The following is a 13526-nucleotide window of genomic DNA, read 5'->3' as shown; positions in this document are numbered from 1 at the left end:
CATAATTTTGATGATATCATGATACAAAATGCACACAAAATTATCGAAATTAAACCATTACGCCACATTGCGTAGTTTTGGGGAGAAATTTTTACGCCATATATACTGTTGGGATACATTTTTTATGTGACCAGCAAATCAGGTACATTTTGTACCCGAGCAGCACATCTCGCTTGAGCAATTTCTGAGTGTGAAACTTCACATACGAACACGAATGGCAGTGTTTCGAATGCAAGCAGCATTAACGTGGGCGGTCAACAAACATTTCAGGTAGATTTTTTACGCAAGCGGACAAATGGGTAAATTCTTTTGCACAAAACTACAAATCTGAACGCGAGCTGCAATGTTTTGAATGTGAGTAACTGGAAATCCACTTACATTATTGAGTTACATTTTTACCCGAATGGACCATTTAAGTAATTTTTGAGTACAAGATGCATTTTCATGTAATTCCGCTACACCAAATTATGTAAATTTCATACATTGCTACAAATGTCCTGATGTGGATATAAATATTTCTGCTTATGTAGGAACCAGTTACTTTTTATGATAAAAAAACTGTTCAAATCTTAATGGTGTTCACAGTCACAAGCATGAACTGAGCAGGTTGAACGCAGCCCTCCTCTAGTTATCAGCTGTGTGTGCACAAGTCTGATTTCAGAGCATGTATAAATAAACTAAAGTCAGCAGTTCTTTTGAAATACAATACCCTTAGGTGGCTTATCCAGGTCAGACCTGCTGTCATTTCGAACACCTGGAGGGGGGAGGTTATGATAATGAAAACAACTGAGAACTGTTTTTTTAATTTTGTTTTTGATAGGCAGCACTAACGTTTGAACAGGGTGTGCCATAAAATTGTCCTGGTGATTCCTACCCTTCATTTAATGAGAGCAACAGTTAAACAAGCATTTGCATAGGTGACAGGCTTGGCTTTAATGTGGCAACCACAGAAACACAGGTGTTTATTAGTGATGTTTACATGGGTTGCATAACCACATTTATCTCATTAAAGCCTGCACCGTTGGCATTGCAAGTTGCAAAACTGATTGCTTTAGATAATGAAGACAAACAGTACCATGTTGATTAATTGCATGATGATTGAGTGTACTTTTCAGATGTAAAATAGCCCCTTGTGATTCACAATGGAGGCATTTCCTTGAAAGCCGAATGATACACCAACCTGCCATTGACACGAGGCACGAGGGGAATGCTCCTCTGGGTAGAACCAAAGTCCCCTCTCTGTATTTTCCCCAAAGATATTTTAAAGCTTTTTCATATATACCTATTAGAAAAGTCACTAAGCCAAAGCATAAATCAATCACTTGACAATGTGCTGACAGGACGTGGCTAACCCCCCCTTGCCCCACACTCCTCTTCCCCCACCAACACTTAGAAGAATCCTCAGTATTGCTTACTTTGTTCAATAATTAAAGTTGGGCATTTTCAGAACAAGATAATTTTAAGGAATTGGGGTACAGTCATTAACCCTGATCTCACTTCTAGTTTTGCAAAACTTCCAAGAGGCACAGGGAAAGCAATGACCTCAGACATGCCAGGATTCGTGACTCCTCATTAGGATAATTCAACATCAGTTTTCACATTTCTCCAACATCTTTCCTCCGCCCTGTGTGTCCAGCCGTTCCACCGCTAATACAGACCACAACCTTTCCACCCACACTCATAACTTTGGGCTCTTACATCTGATGCCAATCCGCTGTATAGTCGCCATGGTTATGTCCACTAGGAGCATCAAGTCATTCTTAGACATCCTTTCTGTGAAGAGTGATTTTAAGTTCCAAAATTACCAATGCTGATCCGATGGAACATGGTAGCCCGGGATGCCCTTACAGGACTCTGGACATCTTTAAAAAAAGTTTGGATTATAGAGCATGAACATCAAATACACGGCTCACCACATTCATGCCACATCCTCGCCAACATACTACCCCGCGGCATTGTTGGACATGTGTCTCGCTTTGTTTGGGGTTCACTAACTATGAAGGATCAGTTTATAAATTGTTGCGCTCTTTTGATCACTAGGGGACAGATTCGGTACGTCCTCATGCAAAAAGGATGTCTTCTCCAAAAAATCGATTCCTTCTCTTCATATATGGACAAACTCTGCCACCATGTGAGAGGGTATAATGTATATGCTAGAGATTAAGCCCTTTGTGTCTGCATAAGTGGGAAACAGTATCAAATTGTGCAAGATCCCTGAAGTGTGCCAGTTTATTGTCCCGAGAAAGTGCCCCGTGCCCCAATTGAAAATAATGTAGTCTTGCAACAATGTCATTCAAAAATTGTTTTTTACAAGCATCAGGTGGTTAGATCATACCCCTACAGAAGAAATTCGATAGCATCCTGCAGTCGACTTCCCTCCACCTATGGAATTGTTCATCACGAAAACCAGGGGTATAGTATGAGTTGAGGAATAAAACAACATAAGAAGATGGAAAAGATGTAAAGTGCTGACCTGTAGACACTGTGTCCCAGGCTACCAATGTTTGCCATAGCATCTCTGACATATACCCTATCCAGGGTCTAGATCTTTTAGTTAGTCAAATCAAACCGCATAGGGTGCAGACGAATAATGCAGCTCAAATGCATATCAAATGTTTCTCAGTTTCATGTAGTGACTACTACAATACTATGCATAACCTTGCCTCCTGGCGATATTAAACTACATTAGCGAGGCCTACCCCTTCTGCTCCACTGCTTGTTGACAGGACAAATTTTGCTAATGTTTTTTCTTATCGGCCCAAATGAATATGTCAGACGCAGACTGTAAGGATTCAAGGCCCTTTACAAGAAGCATAAGTGGGAGTTCCTTGAAAGAGGTACAAAACATTGGTGCTGCATGTTCAGCTTTAGCATAGCCACCCTTCTCAGCCAAGATATGAAAAGATTTCCACTAACACTGCGAGTCTCTCCTAATTTAAGTAATATCTTTGGGATAATTTTTGCTATGTCGATTTCTCAGTGTGTGGATAATAACAGTGCCCATATATCGAATTTTTTCCTTAGCCTATTTGAAGTGAAATATCCTATCTACTTGTGCTCTCTTTTCCCAGTCTAGCCTACTCTCAGAAGTTCCAGTTTTTCTACATTCACCTTAAATCCTGATACTTCTCTATGTTTTTCTAGAAACGTCAGAATTTCAGGTAGAGGATTTCTGGTGATCTAAGAGCTATTAATTTACCTTGACAAATCTTGGTACAAGACGCCTATGTGTTGTATTAGCTTTCTCATAAAATATTTGTTTTAAGCAAATCTGGGCCTTTTCTGACTTATTGGTGTTAAGCAACTTCAGTTTTCCTTTCAGGAGGTTACTTCTACCAGGTATAGAGGGAACCCCTCTATATATTCTTCCTCTATGTTTTAAGTTCTAATTCTAACTTTGCTTCCATACATTTTTATTGGCAGCTTTGTTAGCCCTTGCAGTTATGCACCTCCCACTTATCTTCCACAAAGGTTCTTAAGGCCACCTCTTCCATGTTGTTGAGCTCAAAATACTCCTTGAGGCCGTCCCTTTAAGACAATGAGTTTTAGAAGGGAGCTATGAAATATCTATATATCTTTCCTGAAAGGCAATATCCACAAATTAACTTTTAAAGCCTAGTTTGATAGTGCTATTACCCATATTTCCACACTCTTGCTAGCATGTAATAAAGCATGTGTCCTCCAAACCAAGTAAGTCCTCAAATATGAGTTGATCACATGTGAAAGATATGTATGTTACTTGTCCTGTGGGTGAACCTCTATCCAGATGTAGAATTGACAGTATTTTTGCAATGCCCCTTTTAGCTTCCTCAACATCGTAGATGTTGATCAATTACAAATTCTGGGATTATGGTAAAGTTCCTCAGCCCGATTGCATCTCTATGGGCAGTCCTACAGCTATTCCATCAGCGAAGCAACAAATGGTGCCTGGTCCATAATTGGGGCGTGTGAGAAGTTGGCCTGGTATATGATGTTCACTATTCTAGTGAACACCTTGCACCAGTCCATACAACCCTTATGGTGATGGTTGTAAGTCAACCTTATAGACCACCTATCCTAGTGGTAGTGTGGACAGAACAGTCTTAGGCTAAAAGACTCTTGAGGGCGTGTAAAGCCAGCTGTTTTACCATATGTAACCCCTTGAATACCAAATGAAAGGACACCACACAGGATATATATAAAATATATATGTATTTATTCACTAACATACTCTTCTGAACTCTTTATGAGATCAGAGGCCAAAGCACATAACAAGTTACTCTTAGAAACCCTTTAAATAGCACAATTTACAGTTAGGCCCTAGGGGCGCGTAAAACCATATACTAAGTAAGTGGTATAAGAACCACGACTCGTGAAAAGGAAAGGCCTAGGGCCTAGGGAATCGCTGGGGCTATACTATGGGTGGGACCAGGAAGGGGGGTGGTTACACCCCCTATCCTTTGTCCAGTTTCGCGCCAGAGCTGGGGCTGGACTGCCCCAGCAACCGGTTTGAACTGGGGTATGCATGGAGCACCTAGTGTGCTCCAGGCAGTGTCTCAATCTATTCAGCCCTCCCTGTCCCAATACACATCCTCCTGTCTGGGGTGGTGCTCGCACCTCCCCAAGCAGGAAACCTATTGTCCAAACCTCCGTGACTGGAAGGACTCCCAGCAGCAGGAGGTCAGACTTGTGTCTGTGGCAGCAGCATCCATTTACTGATGCTGGGGCTCTGGTTAACTTTAACCGGGATCGTTGGACTTAACATGTCTTCTCCCTCTAGAAGGGTGGAATGCTACCCCCGTCACCAGAATTGGCGAGGGGGTAGTATTCCAAAGAGTATGACACCTTACACGACATGTTTGGATAAAGCCAAACCAAAGTTAGCATCTAACCGCGAGGATTATAATGCACGTAAGAGTATATGGTATGGTGATATCATAGAACAGCTATAAGGACATGGTTCAGAAAGCTGCAGACAGGCTCAGCTCATGCTGGAGCACCATCTCACACATAACCAAGCACTCTGCCTCCAGGATTGTTAAGGCCTGCCATAGGAGTGACTTATAGGTTACTATGTGTCTATATATAAGGTAGGTATAGGGATACTATACCTAAGCAAGGGGTGATTACACGACCTTGCCCCAGCTGAGTGATCAGCCAGTTGTGTCAATTTAGGTGGCCAGCCTGGGGTGGCATAATATATGCTGCAGCCCCTGGTAGGCCTTGGGTGCACCTATGCCCTGGGTACCTATGGTACACTATACAGGGACTCACAAAGGTGACCCAATATCCAATTTGGTATGTACCTACAGTACATGGAGTCCATTTTACAGAGAGAGCAGATAGCCTGGGGCCCTGATTTGCAGGATCCCAGGCCAACTAAGTCAAAAACCAGCTAAACACAAGGCAAAAAATCTGGGGTAACCATAGTCAGGTATCCACCTTCCTACAGGGTGTATGACCTTACTTCACTAAAGCAATCCCACCCATGCGTCCTATACAAAATAACAAATCTACCCTCCTCAAATTCGCCTACGATCATTGTGTAAAGATATTATTGCATTGTATATATTTAGTGTTTACTACTGCTAACAAATCATTGAAGTGCTTCATAACCCCTCCTCTTTTCTTATCAGCCGTCACAGAATGCTGGACTGGATAAAGCCTGCGTGTCCTTAGTTTAACATCATTTTTTAGAAGGTGGGGGTGGGGGCATTAGCTCAAAGTATTCTGCTACTACTGCACTCCATAACTTATGTCTGTTAACCGGGGAGTTTAGTCTACTTACATTCCAAGTGAGTGCTCTCACCATTTGTACAATGTACATGATAAGAAACGTCATCTTTTTATCCCTTCTTAATCGTGAGACTAACAAAGTTCCCCTATATGAGCTACTTCATGTCTCCCTTGGTTTATTTCCCTCTCCCCTCATTTCTATATTGCCCCCAATTGACCTCCCCCATGTAACTGGACTTGTTAACCCAAATTACATTTCTCCTTCCAAGGGTAGGACTGGAAACAACCCTGGTGTGGTGATGAGAACACGCCATGACCAACTAACCCCTGCTGCTACCTCCCAGCCTGATACTTAAAGAGTGAAGTTAGCTCTTTACTCAATGTTTTATCAGGGGATCCTGAAATCTAACACATCATTTGTAACTCGTTGTGAGAGGCTGCCCTTGCATTAGACACTCATGCACCCTCTCTCCACCCACTGTCCTATCATTGTAAATGGTATTACTGCCCGCTGTCAGGTTCTGCTTGATGTTTTCCCTTGATTTTGTCTTCTTCCAATGTCCTTTTACTCCCTACACTGCATCCAGTTTCTCCAGAATCTGAATGTTGGAAAGAAATATGTAACAATACATTATTTTATAGCTGTCAAGCTAGACCTAAAAATACTAAAATTAGCAACATGAAGATGTAGGAGTGCAAATGTTAGTTGAATAAACTTAGCACATACAACTGAATCTTCTGTTGATAGTAAGGTCACGCTTGAATGAAAAAATAAATTGGATGAGTTGTGAACGTAATAGTTTCTGAAGGAATAAATATAACTAATTTAATTATTCGAATTTACATTTCTTGTGGATAGTATAAAGATTGCAGAGTTGCACCCTCATGCATTGCTGTTCATTCGTTCTTATATAACTTCTCTTAAATTCTTAGGAGCTTGTTAAAGCTAGTATATTTATATATTTGACTCACCCAGTTGTAGGAGGCAGCACACCTGGGCCAAATCTTTTTGGGGCAACCCTACAAGACAGTGCAAAATTTGAAAAGACCTATTGTGGGCTTACAGTTTGGCCACTGCTTACCATTGGTTGGACTTACTGTCACTCTTGTTTGCATGGTTTTTATTTGGTGGCTGTCCTTGTCCCTGGTTGCTCATCTTGTGTTTGTCCCTCACCTGGAGCATTGCCTCTTTATCATCTCTGTGTCTGGCTTCTATCCTTTCACTGCTCACTAATAGGGAACAACTGTTTGCTTAAGCACTCCATGAGAGTAAATGGGTCTTCCAGAGTTCTCCCTCATTTGCTTTTCCCCCACCCCAAATCCCAGCTCCCTTGTTCCATGTGGCTGTCTCCCTGGATGTAGAGTTTTTATTGAAATAAATTCTGCATTAACAGAATGTGATTAAATATACAGTGAAATAAAGATATTCTGTTGAGAAGCTGTATTTTATCACTGAAAATGTAGGGGTTGGTTTTAAAATGAGTGTTGCTGTCTGCAGTGATCTTTTCCTATATGCAGTCATCTCTCTGTCCTTTCCACACCATGCACTCCGCACACAATAGTTATGTTATAGACAATATTTTGAAACAATGTCATTCTCTCATGTACAACATGATGTTTCGTTCTCAAGCTCTGTTTCGATATTTGCACTAACATTTGGGGTGTCTCAGGAGCACCGGGATGGGAACTGCATTATGTGAATCTGTGGAATAGTGATTAGTGTTAACAAATGTGATTTTAAACAATATCATTCTTTCTTTAATATGATAGGATGGAATTATGAGAACTCTGCACATTCACACCAAATGTATGCTTCCTTTGTATACTTTCCTATAAAAGAGGTCACATGCTGAGGGTTGTGGGCTTATGACTTATTTACTTGAACTGAATTATACTTTGTTCTGCTCTTTCATTATTGCATTTTTCCGAGTTCCATGCTTATGCATTACAGTTCCATGTTTAAATATCGATGTTAAAAATATCGAAGAAAAAAATATCGATGCAAAAATATTGATTACAAAAATAGTGACTCCCTATACTTTAACAGGTAATACAATATTATCGACTCAAAAATATCGATGTAAAAATATTGATGTCAAAAATATCGACTTTAAAAAATAACATTACTTAAATTAAATTAATTAAATAATATTAATATTATTAACACAATTAGTTTAATTTAATATATATTTTAATTAATTATTGCAAATAAACTTAATTTAATAAATATAAACACAAAAAAGTGTACATATACATATATTTCCTTAAATACATTTTATTACCTATTATCTTTATTTAATTTATAAATGTTTTAATTATATAAAAATAAAATAAACACATATATAAATAATGTAAATTAAAATAAAATATTCTATATTTAATTAACACATTAACCTATTAAAAAACAAATAATACATACATTTAATAACAAAATAAAAAACATTAGTAGTTAAAATGTTGGATAGCGAGGGTGTAAAAATTACTATTCCCACTTCAGTGAGAGCAACAGTAAGGAAAGCACTAGATAGTGTAGGGGTAAAAATTACTATTCCCACTCCAATGAATGCAACAGTATGGAAAGCGCAGGATAGTGGAGGGGTAAAATGTACTATTCCCACTCCAGTGAGTGCAACAGTAGGAAAAGCGCTGGATAGCGTAGGGGTAAAAATTACTATTCCCACTCCAATGAGTGCAACAATAGGGAAAGCGTTAGGTAGCGTACGGTTAAAAATTACTATTCCCACTCCAATGAGTGCAACAGTAGGGAAAGCGCTGGATAGCAGAGGGGTAAATATTACTATTCGACTCTGGTGAGTGCAACAGTAGGGAAAGCGTTGGATAGCGGAGGGGTAAAAATTACTATTCCCACTCCAGTGAATGCAACAGTAGGGAAAGCATTGGATAGCGGAGGGGTAAACATTACTATTCCCACTACAGTGAGTACAACAGTAGGGAAAGTGCAGGATTCCCCCCCCCACATTTTTTTAAAACATCAACATTTTTATTACATTTAATTTCCAATATTAACACAATTAATATATAATTTTACATATATTATTAAAAAAGATAATAAAAAAAAATTAATTACACATTATTTAACACTATAATATCCACAACACACACCTAAAATCAATTACATTTAATAATTACTAATTAATTAATGAAAAATCATTTATTATTATTTATTAATTAATCAATAAAAAATGATTTACTTACTACCTTTCACAACATTTACACATATAAACACCAGAACACACACCTAAAATTAATTACACAATTACAATTAATAATTACTAATTAATTAATGGTAATTAATTAAAAAATATTTAATAAAATATCAATTAAAAATTAATTACTTACCACCCTTCACACCATTTACACAACCACAACACACACATAAAATTAATTAAACAATTAACATAATTAATTATTAATTGACTAATTGAAAATAATTAACAACTAATTATTAAACTATTATTAAGTAATCAATTAACACATTAATTATTCAATACATTTTATATAATTAAATTACTTCCACCCTATTCCCCTATAAACTCACAACCCGCCACGTAACTAAAAACGCAAAATTCTAATTTCAAAATAAAAGTTAACTACTATAAATAATTATTTAAATCTATATAATTAAATTACTTCCCACCCTATTCCCCTATAGACCCACAACCTGCTACAGAACCAAAAACGCAGAATTAAACTTAACATAAATTAATAATTAGTACAATTACATATAATAAAATGACTAACAATTCTTATTAAAAACACTACAATACATAACATTAATAATAAACCTATATTTTTGTAAACTATATTTTTGTAAACTATATTTATTACAACGATATTTTTGTTATCGAAACTACTTACCTGCCAGTCGATATTCTTGTCAACTACATTTGTTTTCGATATTTCTTCCCCACAATATTTTTGCGGCAATATTTATGTCCCAGGATATTTCTCCGTTGATATTCCTGCTCTGCACCTGCAGTACAAATGACTGACAGACTCCTAATTATGCTTTCTGTAATGCCTTTAACTCTTAATAAACCTTCACGGTTTTCACTGTAATGCTTTTCAGTCTTTATTGTGAAGCATAACGTGCTTTACATTTAATTTTTAAATGTTATTTTCTATTGAATTGTTTTGAATGACCAGATCCAGAGAGGAGCAATCAAGTCCTAAGGGGATTAACACTGCTCCTGGTGCGCCAGAAGCGCTATAATTTGCCTTTAGAGAAAAAGGGCTTTGTCACCCTCATATTTCAAGCTTTCTTTTTCTTCTCCCCAACATCTCTCCCTCCGCCACGCTCTGTGTTGTTTTGTAGGGCATGTGTTTCTCCCCCTTTGCTGCTCTCCTCGTGTGCATCATTACATTTCTCCCACCTGCCCTCCTGTTGCTTCCCACCACCTACTCTTTTTTTTAAATATCTCTTTTTGGGGGCGGGACCAGGCAGCAAATTGCTGCCAGTTCCACCACCTTTAAAAAAGAAGTGCGTTCAGGCTACTTCTTTTTCATATATTTTTTGCATGCATGCATGCACCTACAAAAGGATGTGGCCGCTGCGCCAATATCATTGCTTTTTTTTGTTGCTATTTCTGTTTCTTTTGGCAATGCTGCGCAGCATCTTGCCAATGTTAAACAACATTGCCAAAAGGCATTGCAAACACAATAGTTTGCAAAGGCAAGATCCTCTACCTTTGTCTAAGCTTATTTTAGGCGGGGCGATTTTTGAGGCCCTTTGAATATCTGAGTGAGATCGGAATAATGTTTGGGGCCGTGTGAATAAAAACTTCATGCACAAAGTTGTGCGAAGTCAGAAACTTCTCTCCTCATAACCACAGCTATAATCAGCCCAGCTTTATCCCTGGTGAAGTTTAGCTTTATCTGGCCCCATTAGCTTAAGTGTCCGGCAAGGAGTGCCCTCTGTTGCTACTCATGGGTGCCGCGAGTGGCAGCTTAGAAACACAATAGTCATAAATGTGTAGCTTTGTGCTTCCTATTGCCCACTGCCAGATGTCTTGGTGTATGACTCCCTGCACTGGGGAAAGGACCACAACGCCTTGGGAGTCCGGAGCTGCATGGAAATGGCGGTGGAGTTCGCTTCCCCTTCACTCCTGTAAAAACAATTCCAATTCTGGAAACAGTTACCCCGACCTTCAATGGGAGTATCTTTCTGAGTGTCTCCAGGCTACGTGTACCTATGCAATTGTGTTGGTGTCCGATACACTTCCCACCTGCTGGTCCTAAGCATAAAATGGTGGATTTTACCAGCCCTGCCAAGTGCCCCGCATTACGAGTGACACTGACACATTTTAAAGCTGGTTCCGGCATTGCCGCATTGAAATGCATTGTCACGCATTAACACATCCTCTCTGCCCCTCAGAATTGCTTCAAGCTGTCTTAGTGCGAGGGTGTGATTCACAGTGGCAGCTGCGATTCTGCAGCTGCTGGGTACACTGTCAGAGCCTCCTAGGTCGAGAAAAGGAGGGCCCGATTAAGAGAATTAACTTAACACAAAATCCTAAACTTACTACCATTTTGGTATTCACAGAAGGCACTTACTCATCAATGATTAAGTGCCTTCTGTGAATACCAAGATGAGTAAGTGCCTTACACCTTGTTATGAAACATTTGGTGGTGGCTAGGATCTTGGCACAACATCTCTCTCCTCACTTATTGCTACCAGACGCTGGTTGTAGGAAGTCATAAACATTTCAGACTCCTTTGGCCTTTGTTGATTACCCTGTGCACAGCCCCTTGGCTGGCTGCTACCATTCTAGGATCCTTTGTCAAACTCACCCTCCAGCAGGCATGCAACTAGAGACAAATGTGTGTGGGGGGGGCTGTAAAAGATTTCGGGGGGGGGGGGGGCTAATTCTTCCGACCATAGGCAGAGTGGCTCTAAGAAGGGGTGAAAACACAACAAAAGCCTCATTAACTAGTAAATGGTCTCTTAAAGACCTGTGAAGTACTCGGTGCGGCTGCAATTAGAGGGTCCCCAGCCCGCGAAGCTGTCTCAGCCTGGGCTGACACCACGGGGGAGGGGGGGTCTGGAAGGTTGAAGCCCGGTGAGCCCAATGGGTGTTGCGCAACTGCCCTCCAGCAGTCACATAAGGCTAATACTGGAGCAGAGACTTCTCATGTACACTCCATAAGTGGACTAGATTTTTTATTACAGATGGAGCAAAATGATATTCCATTAAATAAAACAAAAGAATGTTTTCTACAGAGCACATCATGAACTCACATATTTGATAGCGCTCGAATATGTGATCACGAAGAACAAGGAGGAACAGTGAAATAAAATATTTGCTTATGATCACTGAGTTTGGTGAAGCAGGAATTTCACATTGTGCCTTTTAGTTACTAAACAGGGCTTTCCCAGAGCTTCATATTGCTTAAAAGGGGGTAATTTACGCTGCTTGCCTGTATTAATGGACTTCAGAGCTCTGTTTGCTTTCCTTAATGAGTCACTTGACATGTCACACATTTGACAATGGATTGTCACTCAGACGCACACTGAAGCCTTGGAAATGTCACACACGAGCAGTCTGAATACTTGGCATCTATTCTTTGCGTGGTCACAAGTGCACTTTACGCTCCTACAATTCCACGTTTTATGATTATATGAATCAGGATGCAGAAATACATTTTCCACCGATCCCTATTAGACTGGAGGTCTTAAACCCCCCCGTTTTATTGATGCGTGTGCATGGAGTGTGAGTAAAATGGTTATTAAAAAATAAAAATACAGGCACATTCTGCACATGATTGCACGTCCAATAGATTGGCAATCTAGGACAATATTATCGCAACGAGTTGCCCCACAGTAAAACTCTGAAACCAACCTATTGTGGAGCGTCACGTGCTAACTTGAAATGCTGTTTTCAAAACAACGTGAGTTCGTTCATTTAAGGTTTTTCGTCTGCTCAAACATAAGAGCAAACTGGATTCGTAGAATTATTTGATGCTATCTAGGAGGGAAGGGTGCGAGTGCATCTGCTCACTTTGCAGATCTGTTTAATCCAGGGTGTGCCATTCATCGTTATGTAAATCGACCCCCGTGCGCCCCTAAGAAAAAAAATTCAGACTACACGATCGACTGGTAAAACGTGTTCGTACTCACTCAGCGCATTATGAAATCACCAAATATTTTGCACAAATGCTTCGGGGCAAACTTGACGTGGATCAGAAAGGGCGATGTTTCATCCTCCAATTAAAACAGGCCGAATAGAACAGAGACGATTTACGAGGAAACAAATATGTCAACAATATTTTAAAAACACTGACTAGTTACAATCAGTACAGCGCCTTCTACGGAGACCAGGGGCATCGGACTGCTTAGTGCATTTTACAGGCAGTATCTTCGAACACACACAGGTACTGGTCAGCGCGTCAGCTGCTAATCCTGTTTCCCTACCTTTTTGCCGTTCACAAAGAACACCAGCTCGTCCGTGGGTAGCTCCGTCGCCATGTTTCGAGCCTTCAGCAGTCGTGGTCGGTGGCAGGAGTCGTGATTTGTGCTCCGCGCGCTCCTGCACCCGGGTGAATGCACAGCAGAGTTCTGCAATCCGAGCTCCGTGGTCAGGTCACGTTAGGCAGCCCTCGTGTGCGCCGCAACAAGTACAAGTGCTCACCCGTGCGTGGGCGCGCAGGGCGCTGTGGGAGGGGTGTGTCTGCAGCAGGGTGTATAGAAATTGAGCACCGAAACAACGTTCGCGTTTGGGGCCCCTTGTCTTTCATTTCCGCAAGTTTAACAGCCACCTTTTGAGTAGCAAATGGTGGAATGAAATAGAAAA

General features: G+C 40.2%; 1 protein-coding gene across 1 annotated transcript in view; it reads right to left on the bottom strand.

Moving 5' to 3' along the window:
- LOC144762934 (xanthine dehydrogenase/oxidase-like) overlaps positions 1-13201 on the bottom strand; it is a 575825-nt gene extending 562624 nt beyond the window's left edge. Inside the window, exon 1 of the mRNA XM_078648235.1 lies at positions 13148-13201. Within this exon, the coding sequence (XP_078504361.1) occupies positions 13148-13201 (54 nt within the window). The remainder of the gene's footprint in view (positions 1-13147) is intronic.
- Positions 13202-13526: the final 325 nt, after the last annotated feature.

This window comes from Lissotriton helveticus, chromosome 6 (assembly GCF_964261635.1).
Source record: "Lissotriton helveticus chromosome 6, aLisHel1.1, whole genome shotgun sequence".
Taxonomy (NCBI): Eukaryota; Metazoa; Chordata; class Amphibia; order Caudata; family Salamandridae; genus Lissotriton; species Lissotriton helveticus.
This window is presented reverse-complemented; position numbering and strand designations above follow the sequence as displayed.